This window comes from Neodiprion virginianus, chromosome 5, assembly GCF_021901495.1.
Source record: "Neodiprion virginianus isolate iyNeoVirg1 chromosome 5, iyNeoVirg1.1, whole genome shotgun sequence".
Taxonomy (NCBI): domain Eukaryota; kingdom Metazoa; phylum Arthropoda; class Insecta; order Hymenoptera; family Diprionidae; genus Neodiprion; species Neodiprion virginianus.
In genome coordinates this window covers 29,603,700-29,625,060 of record NC_060881.1, presented here as the reverse complement: position 1 = coordinate 29,625,060, position 21,361 = coordinate 29,603,700, and the positions used below count along the sequence as shown (strand labels likewise).

Below are 21,361 nucleotides of genomic sequence, written 5' to 3'. Positions count from 1 at the left end.
TCATGCATTGCGCGGGTTTGTTTGTCGATGCTAATTTCTTGCAGTTGGTATTGTTTTCGTGCGTTCCTTCAGTTCGTGCTATTTAAATTGTGTATTATTTTTTTTAATAATTGTAATATTTCGAGTTTAACATCTCGTGCTTCGTAGTGAAAATTAATTAGCTTCATAAAATTTTATAAAGCCTGTGACGTGAAGTGATTCGACCTACATAAGTGGGTGTACCATTCATATTTTTTCGTGAAGTGTGCTTTGTTAATCGTGTCTATAAACTTATCCGTGTTGCGTGTATCATAAACATTGCATAAACTATAGTGATTGAACAAGTTCCGAACAGGATGGATTCGTATCACAGCCGAAATGCTGGTCCTCGAATCGGGAGGTGAGTGAGTCTCGCATGCAGTACATTCTTGAAGCTTTGGTAGTCAGTAACAAATGTTTCCACATTGTCAAAGCGGACTTTATTTACACCTGCCTTCTACGCCTCATTTTCTCACATCGTAAACGAATTCTGGGTAATCGGCGATATCTTCCAAGTCGCGCGCGTAAATCTTCAAGATTTTGAAACCAAATCAGAATCTCACTATTGAGGTGGGATTTCATTGGCAACAAAAGGCAGTAGCAGTTTGGTAATTTACTAGATGTTACTAACCTCTCTCTAGTGATTTGACGCGGCAGCAGTCATTTGCTCATTTAAATGTTGGCGCCAGTTTTGCGTTTGCTGCTCTGCTGTTCGGATAAATGAACTTCAAGCAGCAAAAACTTGCGCTGAAAGTGCTAGGAACTTTCAGTGAATTGCTGCTGCTGCTACTTTTTTGCATTACATCCCAGCCTATTAAAGAAGTGAATTCACCAAATGACATCGAAGGGAAATGGATCGGATAGCAATTGATTGAAATTATTGCATAATAAATTTTTAGTAAGGAGCTTAGATGTCGATTTGAAGTATTGAATGATTAATGGTTCATTAATACTTTTATTCTAAAGATATGAACATATAAAAGTTGTAGTTACATTTATAAAAACTTTTTAATACGTGTATGTACTGAGCGATGTTCATACTATTTTACGACAATCACTAACGCTAGTTATACATTATTCCAAAACAAAGGAATTAGGATATCTTCGTTATTACATTTTGTCGTGGTAAATGCTAACACATATTTAGATATCAATAGTAATAATTTCGGGATTTTAAAGTAAAGGAACATCAAACATGAGCTTACTTGGTATATTGACAAATAAAAATGTTAAACATGAAAAAATTATTTAAAATACAGCTGCTCCTCTCTCAATTACCTAATTGTACGCAATAAGAATAGAAAGAAAGATAAATTTAGGAATCTCTAAGATACTTTAATTGCAGGGCCTAAGGTGTGATTAAGAAATAACAGGAAACACAAAATAAAAGAGAAAAATAAGTAAAAACTTACAACATTAAGCAGATCAGCCGCGATGCTTGACTTACAAACGAACTTTGAATACTGATAAATATTAAGTCTACATTTCTGGATAAATGCATTTTACTTGGTCGAGGTCAATAATTAAGTAATGATAATAAATGCCCAATAATACTGAGATGTATAAAAAGGAAAGAAACAATGATTTTCCTGAAAATCTTAAGTATCAAGCTTAATGAATTAATCGGTCAATTCAACTTTTCTGTGTTTTGGAGTTTAACGCTGGTAAAAATAAAAAAAAAGAAAAAAAATAAAATTTTGCACTTACAGAGAAGATTCTAGAAAATTTTTATTAATTGTCTTTATCGTTTAGACCTCGACCGTGTTTCTACTCGAATATATATTCCCTACTAATTAGACAATTATCACGACTATTTTTAATAAATACTATTGCTATATCGACAGTGGAGGAATATTATCGCTTATATCAATCGAACTAATCAGTGTATGTTTATAATATGGAGATAGAAAACTGTATAAACATTGGGCATAATTTTTAACATCGTAAAAGTATGCTAATGCGAAATTGCTGTAGTTTTATTTTCCCCGGTTTGACACTCCTAGTCATTTTAATTATGAAGATATTTGTTCCAAATAATGCAAGCTAAATTCATGAGAGTAACGGAACCGAATAAAACGGGCACTTTGAATATTCAGAGACCAAAGCGGCTGTGAAAGTAGACTAGGATTTTTTTCCTGCACTTCCGCAAAATTAGTAACACCGAGATTAGTGTCACAGTCGATAAAATAAAGCTAGGAGAACTCAAGTAAATTAATCAAATCTTTTGTTCTCGAATAATTAATAAAATATGAGTTGAAATTGTAAAATTTAGCGTAACGTTGTTTCTCTACTCGACTGCTGTTTTACCGGCAAATGCCGTCAGAGACAACATCTCGTTAGGGTCTGTCGGTAAGCGAGAGAATTCTATCTCCTCGCCAATACTGTCTGAAAAATATAAAATCATAAAAATCGTACGGTTAGTGATGGTTATTATACAATTTTAGCTACCCATTATTTCCACAAATTCCGCGAATTTTGAAATTCTCTCTTTTTCTCAACAAGATAATGTTTAAATTAATTTTGCAATTGGTTTTGTTAACATTGGATTCGAAATATTTTTCATACACATTCACCATTTACTGACCAGATGTTTCGATCGGCCACTGCTTATGCGATGGTGCATAGAGGACTAGCAGTGCCAAGATGTAATTATTCCACATTCCGTAAACGCCTGTAAAGAAAGCCGAAGTCACTTCCAGCTCCAAGTCCTCATCCCATTTCCATTGGCCTTCAGCCATCTAAGATGAGAAATTGTGATATACCATCATAACTTACTGTGGCGTACAGTTCAAAGCATTTGTATGAAACAAAGTCTTAATATACCTGTCCGAGAATAAATCCAACAACTGTTAAAGTCGCGCACAACAGTGTAGCTATCATGAGGAATTTGAAGCGGTAAATAACTCCTTCGTAATGTAAACGCCTGGCTGCGCTCATGCTAGGCAGAGTAGCACGCTTTATACTAATATTCGTGAAGACTTTCCATATCATGTAAGTCAAAAACATCAAATAGACACCAGCGGAAATCCCAGCAAGTATGATAAACGATAACTGAGGACCGTATGATGATCTGGTTAAGGAAAAAGCAAAAGAAATAGAGAAAAATAGAGTAACAGGAATACTGTGTAAATCTTGGATCATTTACGAGTCCGCGAATTTGCAAATCTTCGTAAATATGTAGTATTTTTCAAAGGATACAGCCAGCTTTGTTCCGATGTCTGTTACCCAAATCGAATAAAATGGATTCCTCAATTGTATTCCCCGTTCGCACATGTCGAACACAAACAGAGAGAGGCAACCTACACCCACTGCCGAAAGATGACGCCAGTAACATTTAAGAGAGTTGCGCTGTTCGCTATCCTGCAAGAATTTTCACATTTATAACACGTTGGTCATTCCCATGATACTTCAAGTTAGAAAAGATCTATGTCCTCACCTGGACCTGAAAGGGCGGCCGGCCACGACATGAAAAGAAAAAATATACAGTTATTTAAAACTCATAATAAAAGCCATTATGGCAAAAAATGTGTAATAATTATGAGAATACTATTATGACGCAGTCCCATTAAATTCCCTGAGAATTCTTGTTTCGGGATAAACGGGTATTTAGAATATACAGCATTGAAAGAAAATTTCTCACCATCAAATGTTCTCCCGCAAAAATGAGCCAAAACGATAGAAGGTTAGCGTAAAATACTCCTTGTCTGATGTCGCCGAGTAGAAGCATGAACGGCATGTCATAGGCGAGTGTCAAATACTCTAGTGGCACTAGAAATTCGCAAGATAGTGAGCAAGAAATGAGAGCATAAATAAATCCATTTTTGCAGTAGAAAGAAGGCTCAGAAACATTTGGATTAGGAACAGCGTGTGATTCTTACTGTTCAAAAACGTTAGCGCAGAACCAAGCACCAACAACATGTATTCCAATAAAGCGGGAGATCTAGAAAGCATGTGAACTCTTCTCCAATACCATGCAAGAACGCACACTATTATTGGGAAGAAAATTGTCTTGAGGCTGACCCATACTTTTGTGAATCCTCCGTTCTGGTTTATGACCTGGATACAAGAGGCGAGCGTGTCATTGGATGGAATAACGTAATTCTTTTTTCACGATAAAATCGTAACAAGAAACGATACGAAAATAAAGAATAATATTACCGTAAGCCATAAGTCGGTTACATGGCCCAAGCCTTGGTTGATATTCCTGTCTGTGTCGGCAGGCAAGCGAACGTTGAGGAGATAATAGTCATGGAATAACGATCCCAGCTCAAACAGAGGTACAACGCTACAATTATATATATAGTCGTCTGTTTTCTAAAATACAAAATACAATATAACAGGTATTAGAGAAACGAAACAGCGATAGCAGAGAATCTCTTTTTCTCTATTCTTGTCGAACAACTTACAAGATCGATTGTGCAATCCAACGAACGCTCCTCTATAGAGGCCGCGTACGGCTTCCAAGCATAGTCCGGATCTCCCTTGTTTCGATAAGCCAGTCTTGCATCTAGGGTAATCCTTGTTCCCGGAACTAGGTAAAAGAGAACGATCATTAATGCACAAGTTACGCGAACATAGAGTGAGAGTAGTAGGTGGTAAAACATGGAGAGCAAGGAAGATAGATGAATACTGTGTTCGGATCTGTCTGTCTTTTTTATGCTTTAGAATAATGATCTGTACCGATTTCCATCTGGCTGTGATACATAATATCGACTTGTAAGACTCCTATCAAGTTTTGTTGCCATCTTGAGTAATCAAGCTGCCTGTTATTTCGCGGTATCGGCATCTGTAAGAAAAGTTCAATAAGATTTGAATTACTCTGGTCTTTAAAGTTTAAAAAGAAAATTGAAATTCGTGTTTAACGTCTTCCGATCTTCATTATTTTAGAGCTGCGAAAGCATAACGATTGATCTTGTCGATTAGAATTTATTTCAATTCTTTACGAAGTTACCTGAAACGCGTAAACGACTTGATGAGCTAGATAATGATCATCCAAATCGAAGTTGCCTTTGTCCACCGAAATACATGCTCCTTTTCCGCGGGGGTAAAACCATTTTCCTCCGCCTGGCTCAGAACCGTTTACCCTGATGTCTTTGCACGGTGTTCCGAGAATATTTTGACTGCTCGCCGGTGTCGGAGCTATAAAACGATGTTAATAACACAAAGGATTTGAGTACTACACTTTTTTGTCCTCGTATATTCGGATGGCAGGAACTGACAGAGATTGGAGCTTATTTTTCTTTTTTCATAGTGAATTCGAATCTGCTGACAACAAAATTGTTCTTCGAATTCTTACCTATCAAACCGCCAATCAGGAAGCATATAATTTGGCCGATTACAAGGAGCGATACAAGGACGGATAGCTTCTTGCCACTTAGATTTTCGATAATAGTGCCCTGCATTATTGCAGATTTCGTTCTCGAAGGTGGATCTTCTCTTTGAATTACACGTTAATAGATTCTTATTCTATTTTACTTTGGGTATGCCAGCGAAGTTTCGATTCCATAAACACAACAAAGAAGCCGGCGTCCCGTGTGTGATCGATGGATTGTTTACTTTTAGTACGTGACTATGATTGTTAAAAATCTCGTTACCGCTTTTCGAATTCTTCCAATTTTTTTCCACAAACTTTAAACTGCGAATTCTATATTCTATTCATGATTTATTCACGCGTTTCATCGAGAGACACGGTGCTTTAATATTGTCAAATTCGTTCCATTAAATCTTCATCGCGAACATTCTCTCTCGCTATGAACGAAGATGTCCCTTTCTCAACTAGGGGAAATCTTCCTTTTGTTTTTTTGTTCCATCCACTCCTTTGGGATGCTGGTTACAACTTGGTTCATAAATTCTATTGGTGGATCGTTCCACCACAGATTATGGTAAAAAAACCAGATGCGCTTTTATTTTTTTACCGATAGTTGTCCACCTAGCGGAATATCCGGAAACTATTAGAAGCTAGGTATAGGCCTACACGGAATAGGTTTTCCAAAAAATGGGCCCATCAAAGCTGTATTTAACTTGACCAATAAGGTTTCAAATGTTTGATTAATCACAGACAGAATGAAATCAAAAAATTAGATAACTCGTTATTCACGGCAATTATTTTTTGGTATTTGTAAAAGATGTGTTTTTTTGTGGGACACGACGATCACGGGGTTTCAAATGCACGAATAAACATGTTCTTAGTTTACAAACGTTTATTATCATCATTTTCCATTTTTTCTTATTAACGGTATAACAACTATGCTATTTTTTCCCTCTGGCACTCGCCACCACCTTCCTAGTTTGTGCTCCTGACCAATTCCAGCGACAAGAGACTTTCCGTCTGGTGTGAATGCCAAAGAATTGACGAAACCCACGACTTTTATCTCCAATAGCATTGTTAAGCTTCTGAACGATTCTCCACACTGCCATAGTCTGATAACTCCGTCTCTGGACCCTGAAATAGAAGCTATATTCGCGTTACAATATTCTAGTATAATTCAGCCGGGTGATGAAATTCTTTCATCATAAAATAGAATGAAAGATTTCAATGAATAGGCAAATAAGAACAGATTTTGTATGGAAGAATAGAATAATCAGTGATTGGCGAACAGAATGTATCCTTCACTCCTTAATTATCGCCTTTCAAATAATGTTTCTACTTTCCATCACCTATTTACTACAGAATATTCCCCTCGTTCTTTTTGTAGATCTTAAGTTAAACTTGTAATTCAAAAATAGAAATTCATAGTCCATCCTTAATTAATTATTAATTATCGTACCGGATGCAACGAGATCAGTATTGAGGAAAGTGGCTATGCTAGAGATCCACATAGGTCTTCCGTTTTCTTCGTCTTTTCCGTGGGCTTCGGGCACTGAACATAGAGGTTTCTTTTTCATCGATCCCCAGACACAGAGTTGGCCGTCGTCACCGCAGCTCAAGAAATTTTCCTCATTGATTAATTTTACCGCGTCTATACTACCGGAATGACCATTGAAAATCAGTTGCGATTCTTCCACTATTTTCCATATCCTAATTGTTCCGTCGTAACCTCCACTCGTTATAGCGCGTTCACGCGAAAGCGCGTCTATCGATGTTATTCCGTTTTGATGTCCAAACCTGTTGATTTTGTGGGAATCAGTTTAAAAATTCATCGACTAGATCCAAAGTGTAGTCAAGTTCGAATTCTTAAATAAATAGACAAATAGTGAATTAACTTTGACTATTTTCAGTTGTAACGCACATTGACTCAACGTAGGCCATGTCGTCCAAATTCCAGACCTTCACGCTGCGGTCATCAGAGGCAGAATACAGAGTATGCGTATCCCTTCTGAAAATCAGTCCACTGACTCTGTCTCTGTGTCCTTGAAGATTTTTAATGTGCGTCAATTCGTCACCAGAGTAGACCTTGACTTCTTTAGAGCCATTATCACCGGCAACCTGTTGACAGAGTAATATCACAGTTATGAAGAATGGTCTTTTCACCTCTGATTTTAGTATATTTGTGCATCTTAATTTTTCTTGATCCTATTTTTTTGAAACTTACTAAAAATTTACCGTCGGTACTTATGGCTAAGCATCGTACATATTTCATTCCTTCTGTCCCTTTCCTTTTGCCCTTGATTATTTTGAGCTTCTTTTTATCATTTAATGACCCTGCAAGTTAAAGAATTAATTAATTATTTGGTGTTCCAATATTTTTCTTGGGCATAACTTAATTCTTGTATTAGGCTGATTTACATTTTACAACTGTTCCATCCTTGGAACCGGAATAAACGGATTTCCCATCACTGGAAAGGCAGAGACACGTTATTGAACTTTTTTGGTCTTTACATCGTAACATAATAGGTTCTTCATGTCCAGTGTAATTCTTTGCAACAGTTTTTCTCAAACGACCTTTATCCTCTAAATATTCTTCCTGTAGTCGTTTGGCCACTGCACCTTCCTCAAAATCTGCCCTATCTTTTTCTGTAACCATATTCAATTAAGAAATTGGAACTAGAATTGAAATTGGACACTCTATAAACAATTGTTTTACTCAATTTGTAGCCAGTTATTGAAAATAAAAAATGCTGACCTTCTCTCTCAATCTCTTCCAAATATTTTCTGGCAAGCCGTAAACGTTTTTCTTGTGCCGTCTCATCTTCTTCTACGTCAGATTCTTCTTCTACATGATTTTTCTTCTCTCTGCAGATAGGATTATTGATAACAGTGGTTAAATTTATTTCACATTCATTCAGAGGATAAAATTTTACAGAGAACTTGATTCGATACACAAAGATCAATTTCCGATATTATAAGAATTTATATGCCATGATTTATAAATTATCGATCAAGTTTTTAGTAGTTCATTTTCTGCATAGTGAAGTAAAAATAAGAGCTCGTCAAACTACTGAAGGTATACCTTTCCTCTGCAAATTCTTCATCGCTGCTCGCAATGCTCTCATCGTCTTCTGGCGTCGACTTCTTTATATCTTTCTTTTTTGATTTAAAGGGAGGACCTTCAGAGGTTTTTTTGCCAACTTTCCCATTGATCTATGTACAAATTGAGGTCTCTTTAGATATTTTTTCCTCGCAGAGGATAAATCGTTTCATGTAAGAGATATGTAGACGGTAAAAATCGTATAGTGACGTCTACTGTTTTATGTTATTCCAAGAAATATTTGGAATACAGGTGTTGTCAAAAACAACTTCACCTGCATTTGAATTACTTTACTCGCAGCTAACAACTGCTTGATCTAGTTAATTACATTTACAATGTAGTTCTCTAGACAAAGTTCAAGGCGTGAGTAATGTGAATATATGATCTGACATTATTGATTTGATTGGGAGAAAAAAAAATTAAATTTAAACAACTTGTACACGGTTTAAGAATAAAAACATGCATGCAGGTATAACCTATTTTGCGAAAAGTAAATTTCGGCTAAATGATCGATTCATCGAATTTACTGATTTATTTACCTTTCTTTTGGGTGGACCACCACCTCGACTATTTCTTATAAAAAAGGACATTATCTATCAGATTTTTTAACAATTATGTTTTTCAAATTCTTTGTAAACTCTTGCGAAAAGCCACATGGCCTCCTCCCCACACTTTCGATCATTGGTAATGGAATATTGTGTAGAGGAGAAACTCCAGCTTCTTTTCCGTCTGCCTCGCAATCGTTTTTACCATCGTTGCTGGAGGCGCTGATAAAACATTTGAAGGTTATCGAATATTATCAACTGTCTCCAAATTAACGGACGTCTTCGTAATAGTTTAATTATTAAATAAAAACAGATAAAAACAAAAACACTTGACACGTTTATCATGTCAGTAAAGAGGAAAGTATTAATGATATGTTTAGGTAAGTCTCGAAGTTAAAACCGTAACATAACCTACAACTTCTTAATGTACTTCAATCTTATTCATTTCTACATTTGGATTGCGAAGAAACAATTTCTGACAGAAATTTCCTCGGTAATAATATAAGCAAAAAAAAAAAAGAAATAGGCAAACACGTTGATCAACGTACCATTTATATTCCGCTAGGAAATATCTGCCGCTCGCCTTTGGCTGAAGCGGTATTCTTAGACTTCATACGGAGAAAGAAACTCCATGATTTATGGGAAGTTGAAAGCGCGGCACTTATCGGTTATCACACAGGTAAAAATCCTGATCATCGAGCAATTGCTACGCTAAAGAAACACGGCATAACAGATTATGTTCATAAAGCAAGACCGGTAAGTATACCCAAAATATTCTGGACCATATTTGTCTGATTTTAACTCTTTGCCGGTATCATTTAATAGTGGACTTGATAGTACAGAATTTTTTATGCATTCTAATTTATCATCGATGGTTATTCATAAAATTTTGATATCGATTCCAGATCAATCAATCAGATTACGATAAATTTGATTGGATATTTGGAATGGACGAAGATAATATAAGGGAACTGGAACGACTTAGGCCGGCAAATAGTCGCGCTGTGATTGAACTTCTTGGTAAATACGATCCGGAGGAAGAACTGATCATCAGAGATCCATACTATGTTAGTTTCCTCAGAATTCATTCATTTCAATGGCAGTATTTTTGGAAAACTGAAAAACTTGTTCTCAGTGTTTTCTTTAACATTTCCTGTGATTATTTTATTTTCCTTTTTTTTTTACTCTCTGATTACAGGACAGTGATTCGGAAGGATTTGAAAAAGCTTATATACAATGCGTCAGATCGGTAGCAGCATTTTTAGAAAAACACAAATGAAAGGTAACATTGCATAGATGTGTTATTTTAAACATTGCTTGCAACAAATCAAACCAGCAAATTTAAAAACTGAAAAGAAATTGCTAGGAAATAATCGATTGTTGTAAATTAAGACGGAGGAATAAATACACATTGAGTCTTAGAAAATGGAATAATGCAGGTTTATTTAATTCAGAGAAATTAAAATGATACACTGATAAATAATAATAATAATAACAATCGTCATCATAATAAGAATATTAATAACGTTAAAAAAATAAAGTATGAAAAGTACGGAATCGTTGGTCCCAATTTTTTTAAGTTCTACAAATCTAGTTTTCAAGTTTGGTTTCACGTTCGAACCTAGCGACATGCGTAGTAATAATTATTATAAAAAAATCAGGTTGCAAACTTTCACTGGTTCAAATTGCTGTAAATACTTATAAACCGTTTATTATACCGTTGAGATGAAATATTTTTCATCTCCTATTGTTTTACCAGGCCCATTTATTTCACCCGGTGACCAGCGACATAAACCTCAACGATGTTGCGATCATCACCTGAGTGAATCAGCCTCTCGAGCCTGTTCTCTAAGGTGTATTCAATTAAATTGTCAAGTGGCCCGTTCGATCCGTTCAAGTCAATAACGAGAGCATCAAACTGTTTTCCAGGTACAAAACTTCCTATTTCATCCTGCATGGCTAAGGCTGTAAGATGAAACAGAGAATATGGCAAAATCGGAAAATTTACTAACTCTGGGTTTTTTTTTTTAAACTTACCAGTAGCTCCCCCTAATGTTGCTAGGTGAAAAACATCCTTGTAGTTCAGTGGCGTGTAACCAGGTGTGAGGATAGATAAGTGATATGAAACTTGAAGTGCGGCTCGCATTACATTCAGCATGCAAGAACTATCTCCGCCGGAAATATCTGCATCAATAATGATACACAATTGAACAAGTACTTATTTATCATTCCCATTTCCTACTGGATTTAGTCCTTCGAATTCACTCCATTGAAAATGGAAAGAAATGGTTTGCACGGAATACAACCTACCGGTTCCCAGTCCGATTTTGAGTCCCCGATCCTTCAAACGCTGCACATCGCATAGACCGCTTCTCAAACAAGTATTTGAAGATGGACAATGAATTACGGCAGATCCTCGGCTTTTGAGGAGCGCAAGCTCGCTATCCCCAAGGTGAATTCCATGAGCCAATACAGTCTGTGAATCAATAAACGAAATGTCATCATTTTTAATGAGTGGCGTTATTATTTGTGGTACGTTTAGTTTCCGTGCTTTAGACTCACCTTGTTTGTTAAAAGGCCAGCGGCATCATAAACAGCTGCGTAAGAGGGATATTCCTTGTAAGCAGTCGTCACAGCTTCTATTTCATCCAGATTCTCAGAAATGTGGGTCTGAACAAAGGTCGAGAGATTAATGTGATATTACCAATTGTTGAACTCATCTTTCTAGCTTGTCAGTTCTGGCAAGAAGCTTAAACGTACGATTGAAATTTAATTATGTAATTACCTGGACATGAATTTTCATTTCTTTTGCCAGTTTTCCCAACTCAGTCATGAGCTCCATATCACAGCTCAGGGCAAACCTTGGCGTGATTACTGGCATTATCAATGAACTCTGCAATGTAAATTTTTTTTTTTTCTCTTAGTTTCCATTCTTTAATTTTCGCTTCAATACTCTCTTATTTCATAGAATTTTGTTTTACATTTTTTGCTAGCCATCCGTTATTTCGAAGTTTACAAAAGTATCTGCTCATGGAGTGAAATAATTGTTTCAATTTGTCTATTTGTCTATTTTCTCACGTTTAATTCAGCAATTTCTTTGATCATCTTTGTGGTCCCGGCGATAGATTCTTTGGTACTTTCACAGTAACCATCTTTCCGTGAATGATTCATGTTCACCTTTCCTACTAAGCATCGCTGGCCATACTTTACAGCCTGTTTGGCCAAAATTAGAGAGGACTCTGTGTGCAAGGATGCAAAATAGCATGCGGTAGTAGTTCCCATTGTTAGAGTTCTTTTCTGTGGATAAGGGTAAAAAATCCAATGAAATAATAAACTTATGAATAATCATCAAATTATTGCTTCAAGTGCTGGCAACTTACAACTACGGCTTCATACACATGTTCTGCAAATGCTGAATCCGCATATTTTTTCTCTATTGGGAATGTGTAAGTCTCCAGCCACTCTAGAAGACATTTATTATAGCCAATTCCCAGGTTTGGGAACTGCGCCGCATGAATATGACCATCAACAAATCCTGGGATTAGGAATTGGCCTGCACTTAAGACCCTGACATAGTCGGCATTAATGTCTCCTGGCTTAGGGTTCTCTGATATGTTGATAATCTGGATGGTAAAAGCCAAGCATGTAAGAAAATCATGACTGTATCAGGATTTTTCCTTTGTTTTTTATATCAAATTTTCAACCTCAAAGCAGATTTTTCATGAACCGGACCTTATTTTCGAATTTCAAAGGTTGAAAATACTATTGCAAAATTTTAAATACTATAAAATCACTTTGAACCAGTTTTGTTCGGTTTGAATTCGGTTAAAAAAGTGTTCTTAGGGTAAGGCAGAGCTTCAGTTATCTGGGTAGGTAAAACAGAGTGCGGCAATGACTTGACGATTTCAAAATTAACTTTTAGAAGGCCGGCACTTTTCATTCGAAATTCGATATTTTTTAGAGTTATGTATATAAATAGTCAACACGTCCGGTGGAGTTTCCGAGTTATTTGCTGACAATCGTATATTATGTATTATGTTGTAGCTGAATACAATCGAGATTTATAACATCTGCAAAGTACTTGGCTACATCGTGCTATTTATTGATAATCTTATCACAAGTCATACGAAATATTGAGAAGAAAAAAAACATAAAAGTGTGACAAATGTCACGTCCTTGGACTGAGATCGGCATTTCTATTACTTGGTCATCGGTATAATGATATGAAAACGAAATAACCATAAAGTGATAAGAAAAATTAACTACTAGTAAAACAACTAGTGTTCAGCCGATTCTTACGTACGAATCTCGTTATGGTTTGTAGAAGTATAAATTATTTTTATTGTTTATACTCGATGGCAAACGTTTCGCGATTTGCGCCGGTTCAGATTAGTCGTTAAATCCTGTACTTCATTTCATGATGTGTGATAGCTGACCATAAATGTGCACATCGATTAAAATGATTTGCAAAGATTTATAAGATTAAAATAATTTTCAATTATTTGCTAAAGTGAGACAGAAGAAACGGATATTTTGAACTGGTTACTATTTTCATATGACCACAGAATTTACGATACATTGTTTGCTCATTGGACGAACATGTGTTCCATATTCTCTGAAAATCAAATTTTCACATATTATGATGCTCGTAAACGGTTATTATTATTGCCATATTATTATCACTGTTACTACTGCAAATTTTCATCGAATCGTCAAAACATGCGCGAAAAACAGCGCACTCAAATTCAAAATTCGAACGCTATTCCTTAAATCGCGGGACGACACAGTAAAATTTGAATAACTGATTGTGGTGATCCGATCACGCTTAAATTGAGTATTCTTCAAGTTTAATTAATTACCTTGCCATTTTCGACCAGAATTGCAGCTCGTTGTAGCACATCTAGACGACCTTGAGGATCGGAATGAATAATCGGACCGACAAACAACTGTCGATTCATATTTAAACCGGATGTTTATATAGCGTCTAATGTCCTTATCAGTCAGTTTTCCAATTGCATTGGTCGAATCCACTGATATATAACTGTCGAATCAACTATTTCACAACTAAAATCTTTAAGTTTCAAACTTACTACGTATAGTAGACTATATAGGATGTATCAGAATTCGGGGACTACCGGGAACTCACTGATTCCTTGCAAAAAAATTAGACTAAAATTACTCTTGACAATTTTTTTTTTCAAGCAACGGTTTTTTAACCGATTGAACTTCTGTATTATTCAAGAGTAATTTTAGTCTTATTTTTTTGCAAGGAATATATAGCCATGTATAGCTGTACTATTCTCCGCAAATTATGTCCATCGGTCGATAAAGATTTTCGACGACTAGATGTACAAAAATACAGTTTTTTTTCAGCGACAATAATTCCGTACTATAGCCAGTATTGGTAGTCAGTTTTTTTGTATTAGTGACGGTTCCCTATCAATCAAATGACGTCTGAAATAAGACTTAACCTATGTTTAAATGTTGCAAAATATATCTACACAATATTTATTTATTACAAATTACATTCGAGAAGTTTAGCGTGTTCTTTCGATCTAATAGACCGTAAACAAACTTAAATTCGGTCAAAACAATTTATCCTCAGGAGAGTTTGCGAGAGTTATAGGGTCGATGTTGCTATGGATACTGAAAGAGGGAAAGATGATGAATAAGATCGTAACTGAATACAACTATCGGTCGGCAACAGTAACTACAAGTAGCGCAAATAAACGGCAACCGGTTCTAACAGGCCAAACTGCCAACTGTTCGTATTTCATTCCTAAGCTAAGGTTTATAGTAGCACTCGCACGCATTACAGAAATGCATGTATACATCCTCTACGATACATGTCAATTCCAAGTTCCAACTGTCCTTGTAGTGCACGGCCAACAGTTATCGCACTTCGGAATGCCGTCATATCCCTAGTGAAAATTTCTACCACAAATTTTTACAGAAATTGGGTCATTTCGTATTATTTTGTATAAAATTGTAAATATGCATAGTTTTTCATAAAGAATTGGTAATTTACTCTCACAATTGTAGCAGCTTGTCAATTTTTTTTCATTTAAAAATACAAATTTGTATGAAAAACCACCATACATACCTATTTACAAATTGTACGAACTGTCCCAATTTCCCTAAAAATTCGTAGAAAATCACTTAAGTCATTTTCACCAGGCAGTATTATCCGAAAAATTGCGCACACTTTCGGTGCATATTCATGTTCTGTTTTCTTCATGGGTCGATTAGTTATTAGGCGTTGTTAGTACTATTTTACTCTGTAATACTTGACACTGTTAGTGCACTTTTAGGCGTTTAGGTAGTATTTGGTCTGTATTTTGTGCCCCTACCCTACTGAAAATGACCACGTCTTAAATCATATAATGTTATGACCGAAATCAACGTGTAATTTATTACATGAGTTATCTTGTAAATTCGAGAAATATGTATAATAAATCACATAATAAATTACAAAAGCACGAGTCATAAAACATGCTAGATCTATACTATATCTATATATCAAATATACTAGATAGATATAAGACAAATCATGTAATAAATTACATGTTGATTTCGATCACATGAACATTTGCGGTAGGGTAGAATATCCACGTTTTTGGCAAACTACACAATTTTTCTACAATCTGGACTAGTCAGTTTCAGACGTTTTTAGTCTATTTATTGATATTAGGGTGTCATGATTAAGTTTGCAAATAGTTTTTAGTTCTGGTTACTCGCAATGTTGGGGAAACGAGATACTCCAAATGGAGTTGAGAAAGCAACTGAAAGAACTAAGAAAATGGAAAAACCTCCGGCTGATCCGCACAGAGAGTATCTGGATATGGACACTGATGAAGAAGAGTTTGGAAAACCAGGTTTACCAATTTATTATAAATCCTAAATCCAGGACGATAGGATGATGACCAAAACTGGATCATTCTTAGAATAGAAAATTCGTTTCTGTAGAAAAAAGTTAGGTCTGGTTTTCAATCAAGAAAATCCTGCTCAGCCTCTCACATCATCGTTTATTATAAGTTAAAATTCTTGAAACATTGTGTTTTTTATTTAAGAAAATCAAAGATTGAATACATTACGGAAAAATGATGGATTATAGAAACACCGGAACCGGAGGAAGAGCCACCACCAGAACCAGAAAAGCCAGTATTTACAGACCAAGAGCTACAACAGCTTGTGAGTGGTTGTATTGACACAATGACGAGTGTCGGAGGCTCACGAACTTACATTTCTTCAAAAATTTTAGGAACAATATACGAAAGACTTCACTGTTCTACCTGCATTAGATGCCTCGGATTGGAATGAAAACTGCTGTAAAGTGATTCGGGAATTTTTTCAAGATCCAACAAATATTATACTGACTATTTTCTACGATGTCGATGTATTGAAAGCTCTCCTTGATTTTCCATTCAATGCCATCGAAGGTCTCACCTACTTTCTTAGATCACCGTGGCAGATTTATACACCTGAAAATTTTCACTCCACCATTAAATTTGGCAGTATTAGTGGAAGCATTGAAAATTGTGTGCTGAAAATTCTGGAAAATGCTTACGCACTTGGTATATTCTACAGCAAAGACTGGCCATCCGGTATCCTTGATTATTTCATACTTTTCTTTAGGATTCAGGCCTTTGAAACGAGTCGAATTTTTTCCATACATTATTTCCACGTACTGCAGTCCAGAGGAACAATATTTTCACCAATACTCACGATCTGCTGACAAAATTAACCGATACAACATATAAATTGATGGGACTCACTATTTTGTATGTTCCAAAAGAAGGAATGGATCTTAAAGCAATTCGAAAAGTTGAGAACGAAGATCATTTTGTGCTGGTTGCTGCTGATGATGAATCGAATGAAAGAGCGTGGGAGGATACTGGAAAGTTTGATGAAGCCAAAGACGAGGGGGAATTACTGGGCAGATTAGAAACTGTAGCCAATTTCTGGATTCGACAAATTAGGGAAGCAATCGCTGATCAAAACCCTGCCAGCAAGTTGGCACGAGTTACAGATGAATTAACTTTCTGGAATTACAGATGCAAGTTAATAATTTATAAACGTGAATTTATTGAGACTTAAAATGACTTTTTTTGGCTATTGAGGGAAAGTCGCTTATGAAACATTATACGTTATACATACACAATTTATATGGTGTCTACTGTTTCATTGATAAATATTTCTTTAATACAGATGATAATTTACGCGGGCTTCAATCTCAGCTGCAACACGACGCCATTATTTCCATTGTTAGAAAATTAGAGAACGTTAAATTTACAAGTATCAGACAATTCTATGATCTGAATAAAAGTGTACAGAGCTCAATTGACGAAGCTGTTTCCAACATCAATTATCTTGATCTATTATCTGATCCCTGTAAGTCGTTAGCAATTCCTGAAATACAGGATGAACAAATTACAGAGATCTTGCATTTGATCGGATACATTTGGCTTGAATCGCCATTTTTCAATACAAAGTAGGTGTCGTTGAAGAAAAATTGTGTTCCTCATTCATTGATAGTTGATTTTTTGACTGATAATTTTACTACAGGGAAAAGATAGAAACTCTTTGTCAAGCTTTGAGTACTCAAATTGTCGGAGCGTGTAGAGAATCAATTGATTTGAAGACGATATTTCAGGGCGAAACGATAGAAAGCAAAAAAAAAGTTGAAGTATGCATCAGTTGTTGCGAAAAATATAAGAATATTTATGACGAGGTGAGACTTATTATGCTAATTCAGTAACAAACAGAGCACAAAATATGCGCGAGCGTAAAAAATGAATGGGAAATAATTTATCCTTTGTTTCTAGCACGTCGAAATCATTTTTAATGTCAGCAGTGATAAACTCAGGTGGGAAGTCGACAGGGAAAATGTGTTTAATTGTGTCGATGCGTTCATTACACGATGCCAAGACGTTATTGAAATTTGTGATACAATTGTTGTGTTCGGAAGGTAAAAAGCAACGCTGTTCGCATGCTAAGCAAAGGATCAGTCAAATCAATTCGAATTCAAACCATTACAGATCCCCTAAATCCGTCAGTTTTGGCGGATCAAACGGAGCACGGTATGAAAGTGATTGTAAAAAGATGGAAAACATTTTTTATGAAAATTTGCGTGCTATCGAAAATGTCCAACACAAGATACTCGATGTCGCCGAAGCCACTTGGATAGAACACATAACTTTGTTTCGACATGAAATAATCGAGCTTGAAGTTATGGTTAAGAATCTTATTAACAGTATCTTTGACGATACAAATTGCATCGAAGAAAGTATCGAAGCACTTTATATCTTACAACGGTACAATCAGCGTGAATGTGTCAATGAACTTCTGCATCTGAAGTTGGTGGATGTGAGTTTATGTTATACACATCGTCTCTACTGAAAATCCATTTGTAGAATGTATGTATCATAGGATTTTTTTTTAGAAAGTTCAACGTCGCTAATGAATTTGCATCGATATTCACAGATTTGGACGATTTTTGATAAGGAAATACAACAGTGTAAGCAAGATATTGTAGACCATAGCCAAGAGTACCATCCTCTGACTCCATATTATTCAGGACGAGCGTCTATGTTGCGAATACGAGAAACTAGACTTATGTCGCATCAAACTACTTTGATCGATGCTTCCGATTGGCTTGGAGACTGTGACGCTCAAGTGTAATCCATTTTTATTCAGTTATCTACAGATTCGTAGACTAGTAGATTTCTAGGATTTATTCATGTAACCAATTATTGCAGACCTGTATTGAGAAATTATAAAAAGTTAGTGTCGGCCATTGCGAATGAGGAAAAGCTGTTGTTTGACGAGTGGGAAAAAATGATTAGCGATGAAAAAAGTCTGACTAGTATTTTTGGGGAGCCGCTTTTACGTCGAATTAAATCAAAATTTGGACCGATTGAAGTAAATATGGATTATCACCTTTTGGACACGTTGGAAGAATCGAAAGTGTAAATATTTGAACGGGAAGTAATGAACTGAAGGATTTTCTTTCTGCATCAGAATCCAGAACAAACATTGTGTAGTATAATATCATGTTTGTTACAGTTGCTTAAAATATTTTTTAGATGGATTTCGTTGAATTTTGAAGTTAAACCGTCGTTAAAAAAGTTATTGTCTAAGTTGGTGACCATAAAATTACGATACGAAGGAGCGGTGTTATTGTGCAGAAGTTACAACAGAACTTTTGAACGCATTTCAAATAATGACGAACGTTTGTTGTTCAGTGAGCTTTTGAAAAATCTGGACAATTGTATAATATCTGGTTTTGATAAAATTACATGGAATTCCCCAGATGTTGAGAAATTCTACGCAGATTCTACTGTGGAAATATTGAACGTATGGACCGTATCAATCAGAGCATATTGATAATTAACAAAAACTGACGAATTAATTACTAATTTCAGCTTGAAGAGTTTTTTGGATTATACGAAAAGGCTAATTTACGAATCGATTGTTACTTTGAAGAAGTCGCTAACGTAAAATTTCTCCAAGCTTCTGACAATGTTACTTATCAAGTGAACGATTTTTCCACTGCTTTGGAAACTCAGAAGTGTGTACAGTCAGACCTTACTTCATTTGTTACAAACCTCCTTAAGAGTATTATAAATACTTTACGACATCGTTTTTTTTTAACCAGGGCAGAGGGAATGTGCAAAGTTACAAAATCTTGTAACAATATTCTGCGATTATTAAAAGGAATGAGAGAAGGTTTTGAAATAGATTTTGAGGAGGTAAATTAATTTCAACGCTTTCTCAATTATCGTTATCTGTGTACGAACGATACAGAAAATCGTAAAAATGTAATGATAATATTCTGAGACAATATTTGTTCAGGTAATACAGCATTGGAACAAGTTTATTGAAGCTAAAGATTTGAAATTGAAAGAATCGCTTTGCTTAGCTGTGATAAATTCATTACGATCTACCTTGAGATTAATTAGAGGGGATGGAATCAATATCGGCAAAGCTTTGTTCCGAGTCAAAGTTGATTATATCGGTGACGAGGTAAATTCATTGTCTGTATGTTATTGTAACATTGGAAAAATAAGAAAGCAGGAATAGTTCAGCTAACTTTTATCGTTTCGCAGTTGGTTATTCCCGACGACATTGACAAGATAGAAGAAACATTCAATAATACATTCAATTCTTTAGTAAACGTTATAAAACCATTAGAATTGCTCTCGAAAAAGTTAAACGTCGATGTTCGCAATGATGCTACAGAATTGTGGGAATCGATCGAACGGGATGATTCTTGTATAAATTTACAGGAAGAAATCAATTCAGGTGAATTTCATACGGTTGTTTTTAAAAACAGAAGACATCATTTTTGTCACGTTATTATTATCGTGTTATGAGATTTTTTAATTTGCAGAACTTAAAGATTTAAAAACATCACTAACGATGTACATAAATTCTACAGAATGTTTTAAGGAAGTATCAGTGATCGACGTCGCGCAAATTGTTCAGTATTACGCGGCAAATGAGCCAAGCAGAGAAATACTTGAAAATGATATAAGGCGGTAAATTGACTATGCAGTTTATTGACGATTCCGTTATTACTTACAACTGAAAATTGCAGGAGTAATGTAAAGTTACGTTTTCAGATGTACAAAATTGGCAGATTCTATCGAAAACCATGGAAACGAGGTGTTGATTAATTTTTTAGAGTTGGATATGAAAGACGCGAAACTGAAACTGATTGAGAAATGTGAATCTTGGCGAGAAATATTGTTTATAGAACTGAGCAAAGTCATTGTAGCAGAAAAGAAGTTCTCTGCTGCTACACCAACTCCGCCGGAAGAATTGAGTTTGTGCAGTTACATAGCGAGTGACGATAGCGATTCTTAAAGTGTACGTAAAATATTTTATCAATTTATGTATTGGAAACTTTCAAAGTTATATTGCGACAAATAAACTGAGGGTGCACGTGAAGTCAAACACTTTTTTAATGTTAATTCAAGATTATATTTGTATTTTCATATATTAAAAAAAGACAGGTATTTCATTTTCTACAATATTATGTAAACAAGTGGCACCATTCCAAGCTAGGAAGTTTTCAATACTGACAAATGAAGTATATTTAGAGGTAACTATTTTTTTTTTAACACATATATTGGTTGATCAGATCCTGATATAAGACGACGAATTTTAAACTCTACTTAAAAGGTACGCAGTATAAGATTTTCACAGACAGTTGTGACGTGGTCTTTTTTAATTAAAAATAACAACCATCCTTATCTTTGTTTCACTTGTGTATATATTTTTTATTATATTCGTATGGCAAGTAAAAAGATTATTTTGCATAGCAGAATTGGAATAAAAGAGAGAGATCAATATTCAGACTTGAAAACTCATAATTAAAATTAACTT

General features: G+C 35.4%; 5 protein-coding genes across 14 annotated transcripts; 2 read left to right on the top strand and 3 right to left on the bottom strand.

The window, feature by feature from the left end:
- Positions 1 to 953: 953 nt before the first annotated feature.
- Positions 954 to 5,876, bottom strand: LOC124305351 (protein wntless). Its single transcript, XM_046764666.1, has 12 exons — positions 5,315 to 5,876; positions 4,970 to 5,157; positions 4,699 to 4,804; positions 4,425 to 4,549; positions 4,177 to 4,332; positions 3,897 to 4,074; positions 3,659 to 3,786; positions 3,455 to 3,460; positions 3,217 to 3,378; positions 2,842 to 3,069; positions 2,603 to 2,756; positions 954 to 2,403 (listed from the first exon to the last, which is right to left on the bottom strand). The coding sequence occupies exons 1-12, from the start codon at positions 5,418 to 5,420 to the stop codon at positions 2,306 to 2,308; spliced, it is 1,635 nt and encodes a 544-aa protein (XP_046620622.1). The 5' UTR covers positions 5,421 to 5,876; the 3' UTR covers positions 954 to 2,305.
- Positions 5,877 to 6,200: 324 nt separating this feature from the next.
- Positions 6,201 to 9,122, bottom strand: LOC124305354 (U3 small nucleolar RNA-interacting protein 2). 2 transcript variants are annotated; one of them, XM_046764681.1, is made up of 8 exons: positions 8,966 to 9,122; positions 8,409 to 8,539; positions 8,082 to 8,191; positions 7,745 to 7,972; positions 7,551 to 7,660; positions 7,248 to 7,444; positions 6,786 to 7,123; positions 6,201 to 6,472 (listed from the first exon to the last, which is right to left on the bottom strand). In XM_046764681.1, the coding sequence occupies exons 1-8, from the start codon at positions 9,014 to 9,016 to the stop codon at positions 6,228 to 6,230; spliced, it is 1,410 nt and encodes a 469-aa protein (XP_046620637.1). In that variant the 5' UTR covers positions 9,017 to 9,122; the 3' UTR covers positions 6,201 to 6,227. The 2 variants fall into 2 exon arrangements, with proteins under 2 accessions (XP_046620637.1, XP_046620638.1); XM_046764682.1 differs by having other exon boundaries at positions 6,201 to 6,460.
- Positions 9,123 to 9,189: 67 nt separating this feature from the next.
- On the top strand, positions 9,190 to 11,482 carry LOC124305358 (low molecular weight phosphotyrosine protein phosphatase 1-like). Of its 2 annotated transcripts, XM_046764691.1 has the most exons (6): positions 9,190 to 9,351; positions 9,537 to 9,727; positions 9,877 to 10,038; positions 10,170 to 10,253; positions 10,731 to 10,900; positions 11,012 to 11,482. In XM_046764691.1, exons 1-4 carry the CDS (start codon positions 9,315 to 9,317, stop codon positions 10,248 to 10,250), a joined length of 471 nt encoding a protein of 156 aa, XP_046620647.1. In that variant the 5' UTR covers positions 9,190 to 9,314; the 3' UTR covers positions 10,251 to 10,253; positions 10,731 to 10,900; positions 11,012 to 11,482. The 2 variants fall into 2 exon arrangements, with proteins under 2 accessions (XP_046620647.1, XP_046620646.1); XM_046764690.1 differs by having other exon boundaries at positions 10,170 to 10,900.
- Positions 10,388 to 14,732, bottom strand: LOC124305356 (guanine deaminase). 3 transcript variants are annotated; one of them, XM_046764685.1, is made up of 9 exons: positions 14,653 to 14,732; positions 13,831 to 14,042; positions 12,352 to 12,594; positions 12,050 to 12,268; positions 11,757 to 11,864; positions 11,534 to 11,641; positions 11,282 to 11,447; positions 11,009 to 11,155; positions 10,388 to 10,936 (listed from the first exon to the last, which is right to left on the bottom strand). In XM_046764685.1, the coding sequence occupies exons 2-9, from the start codon at positions 13,927 to 13,929 to the stop codon at positions 10,737 to 10,739; spliced, it is 1,290 nt and encodes a 429-aa protein (XP_046620641.1). In that variant the 5' UTR covers positions 13,930 to 14,042; positions 14,653 to 14,732; the 3' UTR covers positions 10,388 to 10,736. The 3 variants fall into 3 exon arrangements, with proteins under 3 accessions (XP_046620641.1, XP_046620642.1, XP_046620643.1); XM_046764686.1 differs by having other exon boundaries at positions 13,831 to 14,024; positions 14,653 to 14,727; XM_046764687.1 differs by lacking the exon at positions 14,653 to 14,732 and adding an exon at positions 14,498 to 14,516 and having other exon boundaries at positions 13,831 to 14,024.
- On the top strand, positions 13,265 to 20,923 carry LOC124305347 (dynein-1-beta heavy chain, flagellar inner arm I1 complex). 6 transcript variants are annotated; one of them, XM_046764654.1, is made up of 18 exons: positions 13,265 to 13,287; positions 15,689 to 15,846; positions 16,086 to 16,162; positions 16,233 to 16,575; positions 16,665 to 17,027; positions 17,180 to 17,462; positions 17,537 to 17,702; positions 17,797 to 17,939; positions 18,010 to 18,337; positions 18,455 to 18,648; positions 18,730 to 18,939; positions 19,057 to 19,327; positions 19,396 to 19,541; positions 19,629 to 19,722; positions 19,826 to 19,996; positions 20,080 to 20,275; positions 20,364 to 20,511; positions 20,596 to 20,923. In XM_046764654.1, exons 2-18 carry the CDS (start codon positions 15,711 to 15,713, stop codon positions 20,837 to 20,839), a joined length of 3,513 nt encoding a protein of 1,170 aa, XP_046620610.1. In that variant the 5' UTR covers positions 13,265 to 13,287; positions 15,689 to 15,710; the 3' UTR covers positions 20,840 to 20,923. The 6 variants fall into 6 exon arrangements, with proteins under 6 accessions (XP_046620610.1, XP_046620607.1, XP_046620609.1 ...); XM_046764651.1 differs by lacking the exon at positions 13,265 to 13,287 and adding an exon at positions 14,635 to 14,760; XM_046764653.1 differs by lacking the exon at positions 13,265 to 13,287 and adding an exon at positions 15,280 to 15,290.
- Positions 20,924 to 21,361: the final 438 nt, after the last annotated feature.

Bases quoted from the DNA above. Each gene is read 5' to 3' on its own strand.
- LOC124305351 (XM_046764666.1), bottom strand. From the start codon at position 5,420: ATGCAGGGCACTATTATCGAAAATCTAAGTGGCAAGAAGCTATCCGTC. The intron at 5,158-5,314 runs GTAAGAATTCGA...ATCGTTTTATAG, and splicing joins CCTGATTGGCGGTTTGATAG to CTCCGACACCGGCGAGCAGT. The intron at 4,075-4,176 runs GTAATATTATTC...TCTTGTATCCAG, and splicing joins TAACCGACTTATGGCTTACG to GTCATAAACCAGAACGGAGG.
- LOC124305354 (XM_046764681.1), bottom strand. From the start codon at position 9,016: ATGTCCTTTTTTATAAGAAATAGTCGAGGTGGTGGTCCACCCAAAAGA. The intron at 8,192-8,408 runs GTATACCTTCAG...TCCTATCTGCAG, and splicing joins GAAGAATTTGCAGAGGAAAG to AGAGAAGAAAAATCATGTAG. The intron at 6,473-6,785 runs GTACGATAATTA...ACGCGAATATAG, and splicing joins TACTGATCTCGTTGCATCCG to CTTCTATTTCAGGGTCCAGA.
- LOC124305358 (XM_046764691.1), top strand. From the start codon at position 9,315: ATGTCAGTAAAGAGGAAAGTATTAATGATATGTTTAG. The intron at 9,352-9,536 runs GTAAGTCTCGAA...ATATTCCGCTAG, and splicing joins AGTATTAATGATATGTTTAG to GAAATATCTGCCGCTCGCCT. The intron at 10,039-10,169 runs GTTAGTTTCCTC...CTCTGATTACAG, and splicing joins TCATCAGAGATCCATACTAT to GACAGTGATTCGGAAGGATT.
- LOC124305356 (XM_046764685.1), bottom strand. From the start codon at position 13,929: ATGAATCGACAGTTGTTTGTCGGTCCGATTATTCATTCCGATCCTCAA. The intron at 12,595-13,830 runs GTAATTAATTAA...TTTACCATCCAG, and splicing joins TTCTGGTCGAAAATGGCAAG to ATTATCAACATATCAGAGAA. The intron at 12,269-12,351 runs GTAAGTTGCCAG...CCTTATCCACAG, and splicing joins ATGTGTATGAAGCCGTAGTT to AAAAGAACTCTAACAATGGG.
- LOC124305347 (XM_046764654.1), top strand. From the start codon at position 15,711: ATGTTGGGGAAACGAGATACTCCAAATGGAGTTGAGAAAGCAACTGAA. The intron at 19,723-19,825 runs GTAAATTAATTT...ATATTTGTTCAG, and splicing joins TTGAAATAGATTTTGAGGAG to GTAATACAGCATTGGAACAA. The intron at 19,997-20,079 runs GTAAATTCATTG...ATCGTTTCGCAG, and splicing joins TTGATTATATCGGTGACGAG to TTGGTTATTCCCGACGACAT.